This window comes from Nannobrachium achirus, assembly GCF_963921795.1.
Source record: "Nannobrachium achirus genome assembly, chromosome: 8".
In the NCBI taxonomy this organism is placed as follows: Eukaryota; Metazoa; Chordata; class Actinopteri; order Myctophiformes; family Myctophidae; genus Nannobrachium; species Nannobrachium achirus.
In genome coordinates, this window is record NC_137817.1 from 47,473,309 (window position 1) to 47,490,517 (window position 17,209).

The 17,209-nt window shown below is 41.9% G+C and overlaps 1 protein-coding gene across 3 annotated transcripts in view; it reads left to right on the forward strand.

Annotated features, from left to right (window-relative positions):
• The window catches only part of cluha (clustered mitochondria (cluA/CLU1) homolog a), a 66,812-nt gene that overhangs the window by 46,291 nt on the left and 3,312 nt on the right, over positions 1–17,209 (forward strand). For all 3 annotated transcript variants that reach the window (XM_080731007.1, XM_080731008.1, XM_080731009.1), the window contains exons 14-26: positions 8,548–8,648; positions 9,470–9,622; positions 10,705–10,767; positions 11,546–11,790; positions 12,692–12,776; positions 13,495–13,648; positions 13,776–13,915; positions 14,350–14,430; positions 14,538–14,663; positions 15,749–15,870; positions 15,965–16,058; positions 16,337–16,471; positions 17,080–17,153. In XM_080731007.1, the coding sequence (XP_080587133.1) occupies positions 8,548–8,648; positions 9,470–9,622; positions 10,705–10,767; positions 11,546–11,790; positions 12,692–12,776; positions 13,495–13,648; positions 13,776–13,915; positions 14,350–14,430; positions 14,538–14,663; positions 15,749–15,870; positions 15,965–16,058; positions 16,337–16,471; positions 17,080–17,153 (1,573 nt within the window). The remainder of the gene's footprint in view (positions 1–8,547; positions 8,649–9,469; positions 9,623–10,704; positions 10,768–11,545; positions 11,791–12,691; positions 12,777–13,494; positions 13,649–13,775; positions 13,916–14,349; positions 14,431–14,537; positions 14,664–15,748; positions 15,871–15,964; positions 16,059–16,336; positions 16,472–17,079; positions 17,154–17,209) is intronic.

The following is a 17,209-nucleotide window of genomic DNA, read 5'->3' on the forward strand; positions in this document are numbered from 1 at the left end:
ATTGAACAAACTTGCACAAATGCTCAATGTCCACACTACGGTTCCTTAACCTACAGCTGAAGACTAATTCATCTAAAGCTTCTTCGATGTTTACCTAGCATTTTTAATTAACTCCAAGAACCTCTACCATATCTTGTAAAATGCAGCAGGTTTCTATTTTTGCTGTACTGTTAGCCTGTTATAACCTCTGGAGTGACTGTGGGATTTTGCGGAGGCCCTCCCTCTGGAGTTGAATGTTTTCTTTTTGTTGAGGACCTCTTGAGTTCTGTGCTGGAGCTCCACAGACCCCCTGTGGAGCTCTGCCCTCGCTGCATGCACCATACTGTAAACACAATGGACTCCATATTTCGTTTTTTTTTAGTTTTTAGCTGGTCAGCAGGACCAGCTCTTTAAACAGATTACATTGTCCTGAGACATTCAGGGGACCTAGGCGACCTATTTGCCCATTGGCTGTCCATGTCACATGGTCACCGAGCTCATGATCCATTGGCCAGGCCCTCCAGACCTGTACTGCTGTAATGAAATATTTTGTCCAGCAGGGAGCACCATTCCTTCACACTGAGGCGGTGCCTGTGGCCAGCCTGCTTGTGATAAATGAAACAGAAGAAAAGAGAGGTCTATACTTGAGTAAAAGTACAAAAGTATTGGCATCAAAGTACAAAATGTTTGTATGATTGCTTGTAGATCGGCTATCATTCTTTGATTTTCACAAGTCATTGTTGACATCATCATCCATTTAAGCTTTATAATTAGCTTCATACTAACATTAACATTATTTTTCTTCTTTCAATTCTAAACGTAGAGATTAGGTTATGAAAGGAAGGTGATTAGGTGATGAAAACTAGCAAAACTATAGCAGCCATTCACTTTAATCAACGCGATGCATCCAATGTAATTGTGATGAGGATGTCAAACAAACGTTAATCACGTCGTATTTAATTATACTTCATCTGTTACAGATGATTGTCCAAATAAACCGTACGTTATTTAAACTGTGAGCCATTTATAGACAATATGCAGTGTTGCCCTGGGCATCGTTGTAGGCTGTAGTAGGTGATGTGTCACACCATCTGCATACCATCTGCATTAACATATGAACTGAACGAGTATGCAAGTTGTCAATGATTTAACTCTATGACCATGATATGGGCTTTGGTGTGAAGTCATGAAAATATCGTACCCTACACAATTTACAAAAGCAACACAAAGTACATTCATTGATGAGCTGCTTCTTCCTGTCATCTGATCAGTGTCCACACAGTAGATTAATTCGAGTTGCATTTTAATATCAAATGAAACAGAGCAAAAACGATGTAATGAATGAACCAATGCGAGTCTTTGAGAATTACAGTTAGTATCTTCACAAATAATGAGCACATTTCTAGAGACACGGTAACACATTCATTGTACTAAATGACAAGAAAGCATATATTTAGAACGATATGTAGCAGTGAAATACCACAAGATTTTGGAAAATGCCTACAATCAATACACTTATTTGAACACCTTGGTTACATTAAGTTCTGCATAATGCGTACTTTCTGCTTTTGGTACCTTTTAATACAAATACTTTTTATACTTGTACTCAAGTATCCTACATTTTGAATACAAGACTTCCACTGACATTGCAGTATTGCATGATACTTAAGTAAAGAATGCGAGTACTTTTCCCACTACTGCCTAATAAGCATGCTAGTTTTAGTAATCAGACATCACAGATAGATTTATAGAGTAATAGGCTCTAAGGCAACTTCAAACTTGCTACAGGCGTCTTTTGTCATGTTAAAAAGATGAAAACATGACTGCCGCATGCTAACACGCTAGCTTACTGCAGTTAGCCAAGCAATTGTACACTATCATAACATCCCATATTGATTGAATTAGTCCACTGTTTTGCAACACACCATTACATCCGAGGCTATAAAAACGTCTGGCATCATTGAGCGTTAAGGTGTGTAGTCTTTCTATAGGCAGAGTAATTTGTCATTGTCAGACAACATTAAAAGAACCAAGACGGTGTGTGATGGTCGAGTTCCATCGGAGGTCCGTTCGGCCCGTCATGTCGCAGCAGGACGATTATAACCACTGTCCAATGCTGATGTGCTTGTACCCACGGAAGACGGAGATGGGCGGGCGGTCATATAACAGCAGGACTCCTCACGGTGGTTGTGGCGGACGCGCATCTTCTGTGGCGTTCATGTTTTAGTTAAATGTGATGAAGCAATGTTAATGTAGGACCCCTTACATAAGGGGAAAATGTAAATAATATAAGGAATAGACAGGACATTCACAGGCGTCTACTGCAGATTACATCCCACAATAGTCAGTCAGTTATATGTTCACTTTGTCACGTTCATTCAAAGCATTATGGGAACATTGAGCAGTCATCATCATCGTCATCTCAATATACTTTTCCAAATACAAATGTGTTTAAAAGCATTACGTTAGCGAAAAACATCCGAAAACACCATACATGGCTGGCTTTTGTTGTTGTGAGGGCTGACCGGGGCTGACTATGCGGCCAAATGAGAAACTACGTCAACTGTATAATCACTCAGTCCTAACGTCTTTTGCATTTTATACCGAGGCTATGTATAGCTAGGTGTTTGGTAACATAAAGATGTTAACAAGTTGTGATGACAAAGAACCAATACGAAATCATTATGAAACAGACTATTATACGAGACAATGCACAGTGAAAAAAGGGCAAACATGACCACAGATACAATACATTTACGACTCAGCTTTCCAAATGAAGTCCAATAGACCGTTTGTCAGCCTTCTGATTGGTCCCTGAGACTCCCTGACTGGCCAACCAGAAAAAAACATTCACTTTTTGCTATCGGGGGTGGAGTTTGTGCAGTGGAGATTCTGGAGAATGTTAAATGTGGCTTTCAAAACTGTCCGCAGTGCGCGACACGGCGATCGCCCGGTACGGCCGCGATCTCGGCCGTGATCTCGCTCATCATAATGAATAAGCTTCAACAAACTAGTTCACATGGACCATATCAATGGTCTAAGAGTCACGATTGGGTACATATATTTTAAATGGGCAGAATTACGAAAAGCCAGCCTATTATGTGAGGTTAGGATTATAGTTCTGTCCTCTTCCTACCCAGGATGCAATGCGCGGTCTATTCTCTTTCTGATCCAGAGGATTAAACTAATTAAAACATTTATTTTCGGGGGGAAAACTACTGTTTTGCTATGTAATTACTGTACCTTTTTCTTCCCTTTTTATTAATATCACGTAGATGTGTTTTTTGTGGTACTTTATATAGCTGTAATGAGGCTATGAAGGGAAAAAAAATCCCATCCACTACCACTATAAAAGAATCTGCAACGAGGATTCTGTCCCACTGGGATTAAACAAATTAAAACATATATTTTCGGGTAAACCCCCTGTTTTGCAATGTAACTACTGTACCTTTGTCTTCCCTTTTTATTAATATCACCTAGATGTTTTTCCTTTGGTACTTTATATAGCTGTAATGAGGCTATGAAGGGAAAAAAAATCCCATTCACTGCCACTATAAAAACAATCTGCCCAGGGTCAAATGTCCTATCATAGTAACAGGGCAGAATGGGGCGGGATTTGCAAAAGGGCTTATTGCCGGAGGAGAAAGATTAATTTTAACCGTGTATCTGCTTTTTTTGTTGTTGTGGCAAACGGTTTAGCCATGTATGGGTGCTAGGTGCTAGCAAAGAACAAACCAACTAAAGCGATCGCCTGGTCTTCCTGGTTGCTGTTTCTTCTTTTCTTTGGGGTTTATTGGTGGTTGGTGTAACCTTAAAGGTGCATTACCGCCACCAACTGGACTGAACAGTACGCCAGCCAGTTAATGTCCAATTTTCTTAATATTAGGGTTGTTTTGTAGGTTTTAAAACATTGAGTTCATTTATTACACTTTTGAAGCAGCCAGAATAAGCTTTCTATACTTAAAGTACCAAAAGTAAAAGTACAGATGCGACACAAAAGTAAAAGTACAGATGCGACACGTTGTGAGCTTAGTATGCACTAGTAGGTTAGCATACATTTAGGGCTTGCAGATTTGTCTCTGGTAATATCTGTATGCCCATGATAAAAATGGACATGCTGGCATAAGTTATGGAAGTATAGATTGTGTAGTTAAGTGCCTGAGTGTCGTAAATAGTAGCCATCATGGACGTTTTCATTGCAAGATCCAGCTATTAGACCAAGCCCAATCGGGCCATCTGTTGCTTGCTTACATGCATAGCTTGTCAAATGCTAACAACAATGCACTTGTGTGATTTCTAATTGCACTTCTGGGACAGTCTAATTCATGCTTTGTATCAAAACGTCGCTTTGTGCCGAAAATAGCAGACCTACAAGCTCAGAGCATGTCGCAGATTCTAGACAGCAAAGTTCGAAAATCATTTACAGTAGCAGAATGTTAAATAATGCACAGCACGTTTTCTGAAACATGACAGTATGTTCGTAGAAATAAAGAGTAATGCATGAGTTTGAGAAGTTGTGTTTTATTATTATTACAATGTTGAGTCGACAACGCAGCCCATCAATCTGCCAAGTGGACGTGAGGTGGGGAAAGAAGAAACATGCACAGACGTTGGATAAAGTGCTACTATACATATGTATATAGACATATATTTGGCTAAAAGTTGCAATAGTACAGAACACTATGACAGCAGAGAAAACAAACATGAATCACCTTGGCGAAATGACAAGCACAAAACTATTGCGGTCGTAATGAAATGGTTTCTCTGGCTGGAGCGGCTCCGTCTATTTCCTGGTGGCTGAAATAAACGTCCATATAACATTTGCATTCGGTAGTTTACTGGTCCGAGTAGCTGCTGCATGTCAAGTTACTCTTATCAGGCTCGTACAACGACGTAATCCGAAGTCTTGTATTTATTAGACAAATGAGCAGCAACAACACAGCAGTGTAACTCAGCAGTGTGAAGCAACAGGCTAGTCAATACTGCGGTAGAGCACAACCTCCCAGGTCCATCTCCCGCGTCCTGTGTACGTCGTCACATCCGGTTACTACAAAATAAAGGCACTCCTTACATCTCCCTTTCTTTGAGAACAGAGGGTGGACCACATAAATGCAACAAGTTAACTTTAGGGTTTAAACCATATGGCTAACAATCATCAAAGAAAAGGAAACTTTTGTGTCACAAGACAAGATTTTGGAAAATAGCGTACAATCAATACACTTATTTGAACACCTTGGTTGCATTCTGCATAATGCGTACTTTCTGCTTTTGGTACATTTCAATACAAATACTTTTTATACTTGTACTCAAGTAAATTTTGAATACAAGTCTTCCACTTGTATGATACTTAAGTAAAGAATGCGAGTACTTTTCCCACTACTGCCTAATAAGCATGCTAGTTTTAGTAAAATCAGACATCACAGATAGATTTATAGAGTAATAGGCTATATGGCAACTGCAAACTTAGCAGGAGTCCTCCAGGCTATGGGGGAAAGTAGCTGTTGGAAAAGGTACTCAAATGTTTTACACTTGTTTTTTTAAAAGTATCTTAAAAGTATCAATACTGCACTGTAGATGTACTCAGTTATAAGTAAAAGTCACACACACACACACACACACACACACACACACACACATACACATACACGGGGGGGGGGGGGAGTGACAAAATTCATAGATCTAGAACACAGACTTCATAGATATAGAACACAGAATATGTACAGTACAGTACAGTGAGGTACAGTATACAGTACAGTAAAGTACAGTAAGGTAATACGCAGTTATTACTGTTGTTTGAGCACGCCCGAGTTTTTTCAAAACTTTTTTTTTTCCAAAAAACATTTTTTTCCAAAACTTTTTTTTTTCAAAAAACATTTTTTTTTTTCAAAAAACATTTTTTTTTCATCTGACCAGCTTATATATTGACTGTGTCAATTCTTGTTTTTTACTAGATTAACGCCCTACTTGATCATCTATCTATAAATGCGAGAAGTCTCTGCGTGTGTGTTTGTAATCCGCGTATCTCGAGAACCGTTCGTCCCACCGGCTTCAGATTCGGCACGCGCGCTCCCCGCCGCGGCACGGAGTGCAGTGCCGGGCCTCGACCCGACCCGACGCGCGGTTTTCCCTAACCGGCGCGAAACGTTCGGAATCTCCTTATGCGGGGCTGATTGTTGACATCAGGCTGTTCCGGAGGAAATCGGCGCAAAATCGGTCATTGTGACATCACTGCAGTGCCGGGCGCAAGCGCTGACTCATTGTGACATCACTGCAGTGCCGGGCCTTGCCTCGACCCGACAGATATCTCCGTATATGGGCATAAGACTGAGAACTCCATATATGGGCATATGGGCAGATACAGAGATCTCCATACAGTATATGGGCATATATAGACAGATATCTCCGTATATAGGCATAAAAGGGACACAGACCCTAGACCCGACAGATATCTCCGTATACTGAGAACTCCATATGTGCATCTTGCCTCGACCCGACAGATATCTCCGTATATGGGCATAAGACTGAGAACTGAAATCGGTGCAAGCGCTGACTCATTGTGAGATTTGTGACATCACCTCATAAAAGGCTCTGACATCACGTACGCCACATGAGTCAACAAAAAATCTCTGTGAGTGTGTATGTATGTATGTAATCCGCGTATCTCGAGAACCATTCGTCCCACCGGCACGCGCGTTCTCCATATATGGGAATAAAATGAATGCCCGTATGCGGAGCTGATGTCTGACATCAGAGTTTTCCGCAACCGGTACTGTGTGTCCAGAGATCTTCATATATGGGCATAAGTGGACAAAGACAAACAGATGGTCAAAACGGGTCCTATGACAACAGGTATATTGGGGTTTGCATTAAAGGGTGGGGCATTCATGGGGTTTGCATTAAAGGGTGGGGCATTCATTCCCTATTTCAGTTTCGGCACGCGCGTTCCCCACCGCAGCAGGTAGTGCAGTGCTCGGCCTCGACCCGACCCGATAAACGATTTTCTGTAACCAGCACGAAAGGTTCGGATTCTGATGTCTGACATCAGGATTTTCCGGAACTGACACTGTGTCTGCATAGATCTCCATATATGGGCATAAAATGGATGCAGACAGCTGATACAGATATCTCCATATATGGGCATAAATGGACACAGGCAAACAGATGGTCAAAGATCTCCATATATGGGCATAAAGTGGACACAGACAGATACAGATATCTCCATATATGGGCATAAATGGACACAGGCAAACAGATGGTCAAAACGGGTCCTATGACAACAGGTATAATGGGGTTTGCATTAAGTTTGTCTCCTCCTCCATCTGTTTGTCTGTGTCCCTTTATTCCCATTATGGAGATCTCTGTATCTGTCTGTGCCTCCGACTGTGTTGCAGACACAGTGCCGGTTCCCCCTTTAATGCAAACCCCATTATACCTATTGTCATAGGACCCGTTTTGACCATCTTTTTGAAAAAGCGACAGAGATCTCATATATGGGCATAAAATGGACGCAGATAAACAGATATCTCCATATATGGCATATATGGGCATACAATGGACGCAGAATCACAAAGTTCTCCATATACGGGCATAAAAGGGACACAGACAGACAGATACAGAGATCTCCATATATGGGCATAAAATGGACGCAGATAGACAGATATCTCCATATATGGGCATATAATGGACCCAGAACTATAACTGCAGTGATCTCTATATGGACATAAAATGGACGCCGACAGACAGACAGATACAGATATCTCCATATATGGGCATAAATGGACACAGGCAGACAGATGGTCAAAACAGGTCCTATGAAAACAGGTATTATGGGGTTTGCATTAAAGGGCGGGGCATTCATTCCCTATTTACATTGTTCCGAGTTGGCCAGGTCGCCGACTAGACGCTGGGCCGCCCGAAGGGCGGCCCAGCTTCTAGTACTACAAATTAAGCATACATGCAACAAAAGCATCAAAAGTAGCAGATCCACAAGGGACGCGTTTCAAGATTGTAGATCTGCTGCTTTTGCTATTTTCGAAAAAAAAGGAGAAAAATAAAGTTTACAGATTTACACCCGACAGATGATATTCTATTGCTTACATTGTAAATGGATGTTCATAAGCACCGTCCATAAAAAACTAATGGTCTTCTTGGATATTTCATAAAAGCAAACATAAAGCCAAAATCTGCTATTGCTTCATCTGGTTGGCTGTATAGCAAGAACATTTAGGTTGAGAATGATAATGCCTCAACTTAATTCTACATAGTGTGACATTATTGAGGAAACGCAGCACTATGGTGCGGAGGACCCTTTCACACACAGTTTTTCAGTCCTCATACAGTAGTTACTTTTCGAGTGACAATAAATCAATGTCTATTTACTGTACAGTAGTATTAGACTATATTTTGGCTGTAAAACAAACACATTGCCACGAATATTCGCTCCAACCAGCACTGTTTCAGCATTGTATAATTGATGTGCTTGGTAGTGCTAGGGGAGGACAAAATGCTGATCTGTGCTCCCAGAAGAGATGACCTTTTGAGTGCTTTATTTTGGTTGTGTGTGTCTAGGCGTGCGTTTCCCAGAAGATGGTGCTGAAGACATCCTCAAACAGAAACAGCTGCTGAAGGACGCTGCTGCTTTCTTGGTGTCCTGCCAGATTCCCTCGTTGGTCAGTGGCAAAGCACTTTTCACTACTAGATGTAGCATGTTATTGTAATATTGTTTACATGGGTTCATATTGCATGCCACAGTCTTAATTGCAACTCCCCTTTGTAGCTCATTGAAGTTCCTGTTTCATGATTCCGACAGCCCACTACTCTTGCTTTTGGTTAGTTCTTGGTTAAAATTTAGGTTGAATTTTGCTGCTAACCACTGGTAACCAGCAGTAATACATGTGATTATACCATGGCTACCGATGTTTAACAAACATTTACACACAGCACCCCAACTGTGATATTATCACATATTCACCACAGTCTCTCGTTTATTATTTCATGCATGTAGATAACATGCATGTAATTGTTTTGAATATTTCCTATTATTGGAGTCGCATCATTTTAGTGCCGCAGATCGTTGGTTCTCAAAGTGGGGTCCGGGGACCCCCAGGGGTCCTTTAGGGAGTTCCAGGGGGCCCCCAGCTAAATGATAGTTGGGGACGAAATGGACCCTCATGGCTCTGTAACTCAGTGTACAAATGGAGTGTACAAATGGAACCAAATGGACCCTGAGTTAAATAAACATTGATTTTACATTATGAATTGGGGTCTCAGAGACAGAAATGCCATTAAATGGGGCCCGTAGCCTGGGGTCCTTGAAATTATAATGGTTCAGAATCTCTACTAGAGCCGTAATAATCTCTTATGGCGGTCCCTGGCATATCTTTTCCAATGGGGGTCTGTGGGCTAATGTGTCAATTTGTGGGGTCCTTGACATGAGAATGTTTGAGAACCACTGCCTTAGATGAATGGGTCTTTGCTCTGCACTGTCCAGGTGAAGGACTGCTTGGACCACAGTGCGCTGCCCATGGACGGCAGTACGCTCACCGAGGCCCTGCACCAGCGGGGCATCAACGTCCGCTACCTGGGCAGCATCCTGGAGTTTGTGGACAAGACCCCGGCCAGGGCCCAGCTGGAACACTTCTATGTACGTATCTGTAACGCTCCCAAACCGTCTTTTTCCAGGCAGAATAACTTCAGCTCCAAACTCATATCTCACAATGGCTTTTTATTTGCACCAATGTGTGGACAAGGTGAAAAACTGTGAAAACATACAAACATATTTTAGCCATAATGAAATTACAAACAATACTCAATGCAATGACCAATTAAACAATAAAAGGCAATGCAAATAAGTTGAAAACAAAATACAACAAACAGTGAACCAACAATAAGATGCAAAACAATAAACAATAAAAGTGACATACCGTGTGGCCTTCTGCACAGAATATTTAGGAGAGTTAAGCTATGACGTTCATCTTAATTTTTAGAGACCCCTTTGGCTCCATTAGCTTAGAGACTCTCATACCAAGAGCTCCTTCCTTCTTCTGTTCTGCTCTGATCAGCTTCTCAGATCCTGCACCTTACCAGGTGCACCATTATATAGCCTACCAGCCCTGATTGGCATCATGGCATCATGTGACCATTGTCAATGCCATACCATGGCACCAACCAGACACCAGAGGGCCTCAATAGCATATGTCACCCACATAATACACCAACTTCAGCAAAGAAAACAAATCCCAGCAAAAACAACAATAAAATAATCATCTAGCCCCCCCATTGCTGGGACAGCTACAGTATCCATCTGTACTCGATTTGGATTGATTGAACATTTTGTTTACTCACAAATGTAAACAGCATGTGGTACAGCAAGACGTTAGGCTAACACAGAGCCTTGGACCTTGCAATCTGGTGTCCCTATTTTTTAAAGATTCTCAAAAGTAGTGAAAATAGCATGTCTATAAGCTTGTAGTTCTTCTATTTTCGCCACATTTCACCGTTGTACAACGGAGTGTAAAATAGTGCTTGAGTGGTTAAATGGTAACTTGAATGAATGTTTAATGTGAACTGTTCTGTTGTACAAAAATCTAAAATCTGACGTGAATGCAAAACGCAATGGAAGGCGTTACGTTATGTGATTCTCACATGCTCCCGTTTAAAAGTCATCTTTTAATAAAGAGTTATTTTTGTGTTAATGATTTTCTCGTTCCAATTCTGTGCCTCTAGAGAATAGGAATCACAGAGCTCATCACCAGATGTGCAAAACATATCTTCAAGACATACCTCCAGGTTGGTGCCATTTCCATTTATGATTTAATTTACTTGTTAATTGGTGTGTGGGTGTGGGGGGGTATCTCGTGGATTAAAGTTCTCAGTTGCCACGATTGATTTCAGTCACTTGGCTTCCACACAAGTCGTGCACTGATAATAGCCTATCGTCTGTGACGCGTTGTGAGCTTGTAGATGGGCTACTATTTATTTTAAGATGGTAAAAGTTTTCAGTTTTCAGATTTTATTTTGCTTTAAACCGATCTTCATTTACTTAATGTGGTAAAACCTCCTTTGTGTGTTCAGGGGGTGGAGTTGTCTTAGGCCGGATCTCTTTTACTTTTTACAAGTTCGTTACCCGTTACTTATCCACTTTTGTGATCTCTTAGGAAACTCCTAGGATTTAGAACATTGGTTTAGAACACGGTGCTTCTCAAAAAGCAGAAATACAAGCGCACAGCGTGTCAATTAGTGCCTCGCTGCAAGCTTTTACATCCCCTTTTAATTAATTTATAAATAAAATAAAATAATTTCGAATAATTTAGATTTATTTTAACGCAAATGGGAGGTCCCTGGCACAAAACATCTATAGACGTGTGTGTGTGTGGGGGGGGGGGGGGGGGGCTCTGCGGTAAGAATATATACTGTACATTTATATCTATTTGGGGGTCCTTGGCATGAAGAAGTTTGGGAACTACAGATCTTTTTTAGGAGGCATTTTTAGAATCGTGTGGTAAAAACCTCCCTTTTTGTGTGTGTGTGTGTGTGTGTGTGTGTGTGCGCGTGTGTTTTTATTCAGGGGGTGGAGTTGTCTGCGCTCTCTGCGGCCGTCAGCCATTTCCTCAACTGCTTCCTGAGCTCCTTTCCAGACGCCGTGGCACACCTGCCCCCCGACGAGCTGGTGTCGCGCCGCAAGAACCGCAAGCGTCGCAACAGGGTGCCCGGCGGCGGAGACAACACGGCCTGGGCCAGCCTGACGCCCAGCGAGCTGTGGAAGAACATTGTCTCTGAGGCCCAGAGCTATTATCACTTCCAACTGCAATGGTAAAAAATCACACCAGTGTGAACTGAGCAGTGATGTCCATTAATTTCAAGGCTGTGTGTGTGTGTGCATGTGCATGCATGTACATTTCAAGGCTGCCCAACAGCACCTCTCTGGTCACCCAGCGGTACTCAGGCTACATACAGACACACACGCATACATACAAGGATACACGCACGCATACACACACAGCCGCGCTATGGAGACGGTGTGACCACCGCTCAAAAACTTCCTGCGTCTGTTAACTCATTTAGACTGGGGAAAGCTTCTGTCATTTTAGATTTTTAGTTAACCACTTTAACCATTATTTTATACTTTGGCTACGGTATTTAAAAATAGCAGATCTATTTTCTTCCATCTACACCAACTGTCTTTGCCGAAAAGAGATGCTGATCTGTGCTGTGAGCTCGTAGATCGCCATTTCATCTAGATATCGTTGCTTTTGGGCAGAAACCTCTTATTTCCATTTTCATTTTTTGTGTCTTTTTCTTCAGTTAATGCCCTATTTGATCATACTACAGCGCCACGCAAAAGTAGCAGATCCACAAGCTTGCGACATGTTTTGAGCTTGTAGATCTGCTACTTTTGCTACTATTGAATTTGAATCCTGAAAAGTAACAGATATGAGGTTTCTACCCGACAGAGACGATATCAAGTACATTATATATGCGATTGAAGTCGGTAATGCTTTTTCTTTTTGTGTGCATAGTTGAAAGCCAGCATGTGTTGCATTATAATATAGCTGGTGCTAATATGGCAACTAACGTTTTTCTACAATCTGCAATGCCATCTTTAGAACATTCTAAAGTTCTTTGCACAGTTGTGTTTTTTTTTTTTTACAGTGTGTAATTATAGGTGACAAAAAACAAACAATGATGTCTCTTCAAACATTTTCCTCTGCAGTGAAAGCGTGGACCAGGCAGTGGAGAAATATGGCCTTCAGAAGACCACTGTACTCAGAGAAATATCCATCAAAGCTGGTATCCAGGTAACTACACTGTATTCATGCTGTAAACACAGTGTACATTGTCACCATCAGGTGGAAACCTCAGAAACTTTTCAAACAAAAAGACAAAAAATGTCAAAGTTCAAAATGTGCCATGGCGCGTTTTGAGCTTGTAGATCAACAATTTTTGCTTCTTTTGTGTGACACTGCAGTAGTATGACGGAGTATGGAATTAAATTAACTGACAAAACATAATAAATTAAAATCTGGAGGTTTCTGCCCGACAATAACTATTATGCACCGTCATTCTTAACTCATTCGCGGCATTTTAAAAATGGCTGCCGACGTGCCAGGATGCCACAAGTCTCCATTGACTTCCATGTAATTCATAGTGCACAGATCATGCATGCCCATGCACAGATCATGCACCACATGTTGCACGCCGTTCACAGCTTTCAAACAAAAAAATATGCTTGGAAATCCGTTCAGGCATTCATGAGATAGCAGCCATTATGTTTTGTTCAAATGTAAACAAACATGGCTGCCATGTTTGAAAGATGGGGTTGGTATGGGGGTCAAACATGCAATTTCGCGAACGCGATCATGCCTAGTAGATAGAAGTAAAAAAAAAAAAAATCTTAAAAAAAAAAAAAAAAAGAAACAGGAATAACTCTGGAAACTTGTGAGTTGATGTGATGCATGAGTTGTCTTTTCCTCTCCCTTTGTGACGATGTCGTGTTTGTTTCCATTACGCTGGCAGATTCTGATCAAGGAGTACAACTTTGACAGCCGTCACAAGCCTGCTTTCACGGAGGAGGACATCCTGAACATATTCCCTGTCGTCAAGCACGTGAACCCCAAAGCCTCGGACGCCTTCCACTTCTTCCAGAGTGGGCAGGCCAAGGTGCAACAAGGTGATGAGAACGGACACAATCACGGGCCAATTGTGTTCGCACAGACGCCCGACAAAGCCAGATACTGGCTCAGTTTTAATGTGCGTTTCTCCTGGTGAGTGCTTAACGATCATGCGATGGTCTGCAGGTTTCCTGAAGGAAGGCTGTGAGCTGATCAACGAGGCCCTGAATCTGTTCAACAACGTGTATGGTGCCATGCACGTGGAGATCTGTGCCTGTCTGCGTCTGCTGGCCCGCCTTAATTACATCATGGGAGACCACCCTGAGGTAGGGTATCGACTAGGGCCATCCTTAACTAAAATGTATGTAGACTTAATAGTATTAGGGATTACTCGACTAATCGATTAGACGATCGTCAATAACGTGGGTTAAATTGTGTTTGCCTCGTCCAGTCATGCAGACCAGCCCTTGTCCGGTTGGTGAGCCTGAGAACTGAACAATCTAGTAATTGTTTATTTCACAATGGCTATTGAAAGTTGCAAAATTAAACGGTTATAATTTATCTAGAGATTGAGATATGTGCATGGACAAAAGTATGTATAAAATAATTACTAATTGTTCGCTGTCTTGATCAATTAAAACCAAACCAACAGATGAAATCAATTCATCAACTATGAGGGGACAGCACTGCCGTCGCAAGTTGGAATCTTGCATGATTTTGAGTCGGTAACATTGAACGAAGCATGTCTTTTTATTTCCAGGCTCTCAGCAACCAGCAAAAGGCCGCTCTGATGAGTGAGAGAGTTCTGGGTATTGAGCACCCCAACACCATTCAAGAATATGTAAGTTCCGTTCTTTATGCCCTCTATAAGGAATGTTTGTTCACCTCATGTTAACCGAAGGGCATGCCTCAGAATGAATGTGCTGTACGTTTCCATCTTCTTCCCAGATGCACTTGGCGCTCTACTGCTTCGCCAACGGCCAGCTGTCCACTGCCCTCAAACTGCTGTACCGTGCACGGTATCTCATGCTGCTGGTGTGTGGAGAAGACCACCCGGAGATGGCACTGCTTGATGTGAGTAGTATGGTCTTCAAGCAATTGTCTGTACTCATTTCAGTCCCGTGACATGGCATACTCACTCAACTTCAACTTTTTTGTCACATCACAAGTTTACAGGTGTAAAATTATTATGAAATTATAATTATTTTGTAGAAGCTCCCAATGTTTTGCACTTTTAAGAAAAGTGTAATAGGTTTCAATAATAGAGACAGAATTAAGGCAATTAAGCCAATTATTCATAAGGTGCATGTTTAAAATATCAAAATCATCGTCTCTTGTTCAGTGAGGGACTACACTTGACAGCAGATATCAAACATATAAGTGTATCCACGAGTTTCCAACGCCCCATAGTGCATTGCGCAAACGTCTGCATCGAGGTTCCGCCGCCGATTTACAAGCTCACAACGGGTTGCATCTGCGACGCGACGTGAGCTTGTATGTCTACTGTTAAACCCGGAAGTTTGGTCCTGATAGTCTCCAGTAAACCCCCGGGGAAACTTGTGGATACATAAGTGATAGTACCAGTGCAACAGCAGTGTAGTGTCAATGTGTCGTCATGATTGACTTGAGGACAGGGCTCAGTGCTTGTTCAATAGTCTGGTGGTTGACAGTTGAAAACTGCTTCATAGTCTGGTGGAAAGGCTTTTGATGCATGGGTTGGGTATCGCTCACCTTGTACCATGAGTGACTACTGTCATCATTAGATAGAATGGCAGTGCTGAATCTGATAACCAGAACTCTTTCCCCAAAAGACACTCGCCCCAAGTTTCTTTTCAGTGGACCGCTCGCCCCCAGCGGTTCTTGTATTCATTTTACTGAGGTTACAGTAGGAATAAGGTTAGGGGATAGGCATAGTTTTACTGAGGTTAAGCTTAGAAATAGGTTAGATTTAGGCATAGTTTTACTGAGGTTAAGCTTAGAAATGGGTTAGATTTGGGAATAGTTTTACTTAGGTTAAGCTTAGAAATAGGTTAGATTTGGGCATAGTTTTACTGAGGTTATGTTTAGGAATACCTGGCAGCGACCGTTCCGAGGTCGCCGGATTTGACCTGGGGCGAGTGTTCTTGTGTTGATGAGTATTCTCCTCTTTCTTATCACAGAGCAACATTGGCCTCGTACTGCATGGAGTCATGGAGTACGACTTATCTCTGAGGTTCCTGGAGAACTCCCTGGCTATCAACACAAAATACCACGGAGCCCGCTCCCTCAAGGTGGCCCTCAGGTGAGGACAAACTAATGTTGTACATTTGAAATGGTTAGGACAGCGATTTGCATGAAGATTGAACATCACCCGTGTCAATTTGTTTGCTTTGCAGTCATCATTTGGTTGCAAGGGTTTATGAGAGCAAGGCCGAATTCCGATCTGCACTGCAACACGAAAAGGAGGGCTACACCATTTACAAGAATCAGGTAAAACACGCACAGAAAATGTTCTTTTGCTTATGACGGTCGGAGCACACTTCAATAATATTTGGGTTTATTGCTATACAGCTGTTTTGAGCAGGATGTCCTCTGAAAATGTATAGAATTTGATTATGTAAATCTAAGAGATGTGTGTCTATTTAGACAATAAAACAAACCTATTTTGGATCTCTGGGACCTCTTGGGGTCCCCGGGCCCCGCTTTGAGAAGCACTGCGTTCTAGTAAATGTGCTGATGAGATGAGGTTGTTGCTTTGGCCTCCTCAGGTGGGCGAGGCCCATGAGAAGACCAAGGAGAGCTCAGAGTACCTGAAGTACCTCACCCAGCAGGCGGTGGCGCTACAGAGGACCATGAACGACATCTACAAGAACGGCTCCAATGCTAGCATCATGCCCCTTAAGGTGAACATCTATCATCCGGTATAGGTTTTCATTGTACTGTGATTAAGCCTGCACGTGTTTTTGCAATGATACTCTATGTTTGGGAGGATTAGATTTTATAAGTGATGCTCAGTAGTGTGACGGTGTCGCTTGCCGAAAAGGGCTGATCTACAAGCTAACGACCCAAGCGACACCATCATGCGACGGAATTAAGGTTGGTTGATTTGTGTAGCAAGTTATTCTCTTTTTTTTACAGTGTATTTATTTGTTATTGTTGTTTGTTTTTAGGAACCAAACCCAATGAATTTGACTCTTGTGTATATTAGACTCTAATATACACAATACATACAAAAATGTCATCCTCTAATAACTAGAGGATGATATTTTTTCAGGATTCCCACGGGTTGGGAGTCAATTTTTTATGAATCCCCGAGATTCGGACGGGACAAGAATGAAACTGGAGCACAGTAATTAAATAATTCTGTGTGATAGGCTGATAGCCCTACTGAAAAGGACGGGGCGAACATACATTTTAGTTAATTCAATCAACCCCCCCCCCACCCCACCCCCTCCATCCCCCAATCAAACAATCAGAATGTCAGTTTGTGACATAGTTTCATGTGTTGTAGTTCACAGCTCCTAGCATGGCTAGTGTCCTTGAACAGCTCAACATCATCAATGGCATCATCTTCATACCTCTCAGGTAAAGTGAGAAAAAGCTATATCTCCTATTTCCAAAGTTCTCAGTTGACCGCAAGG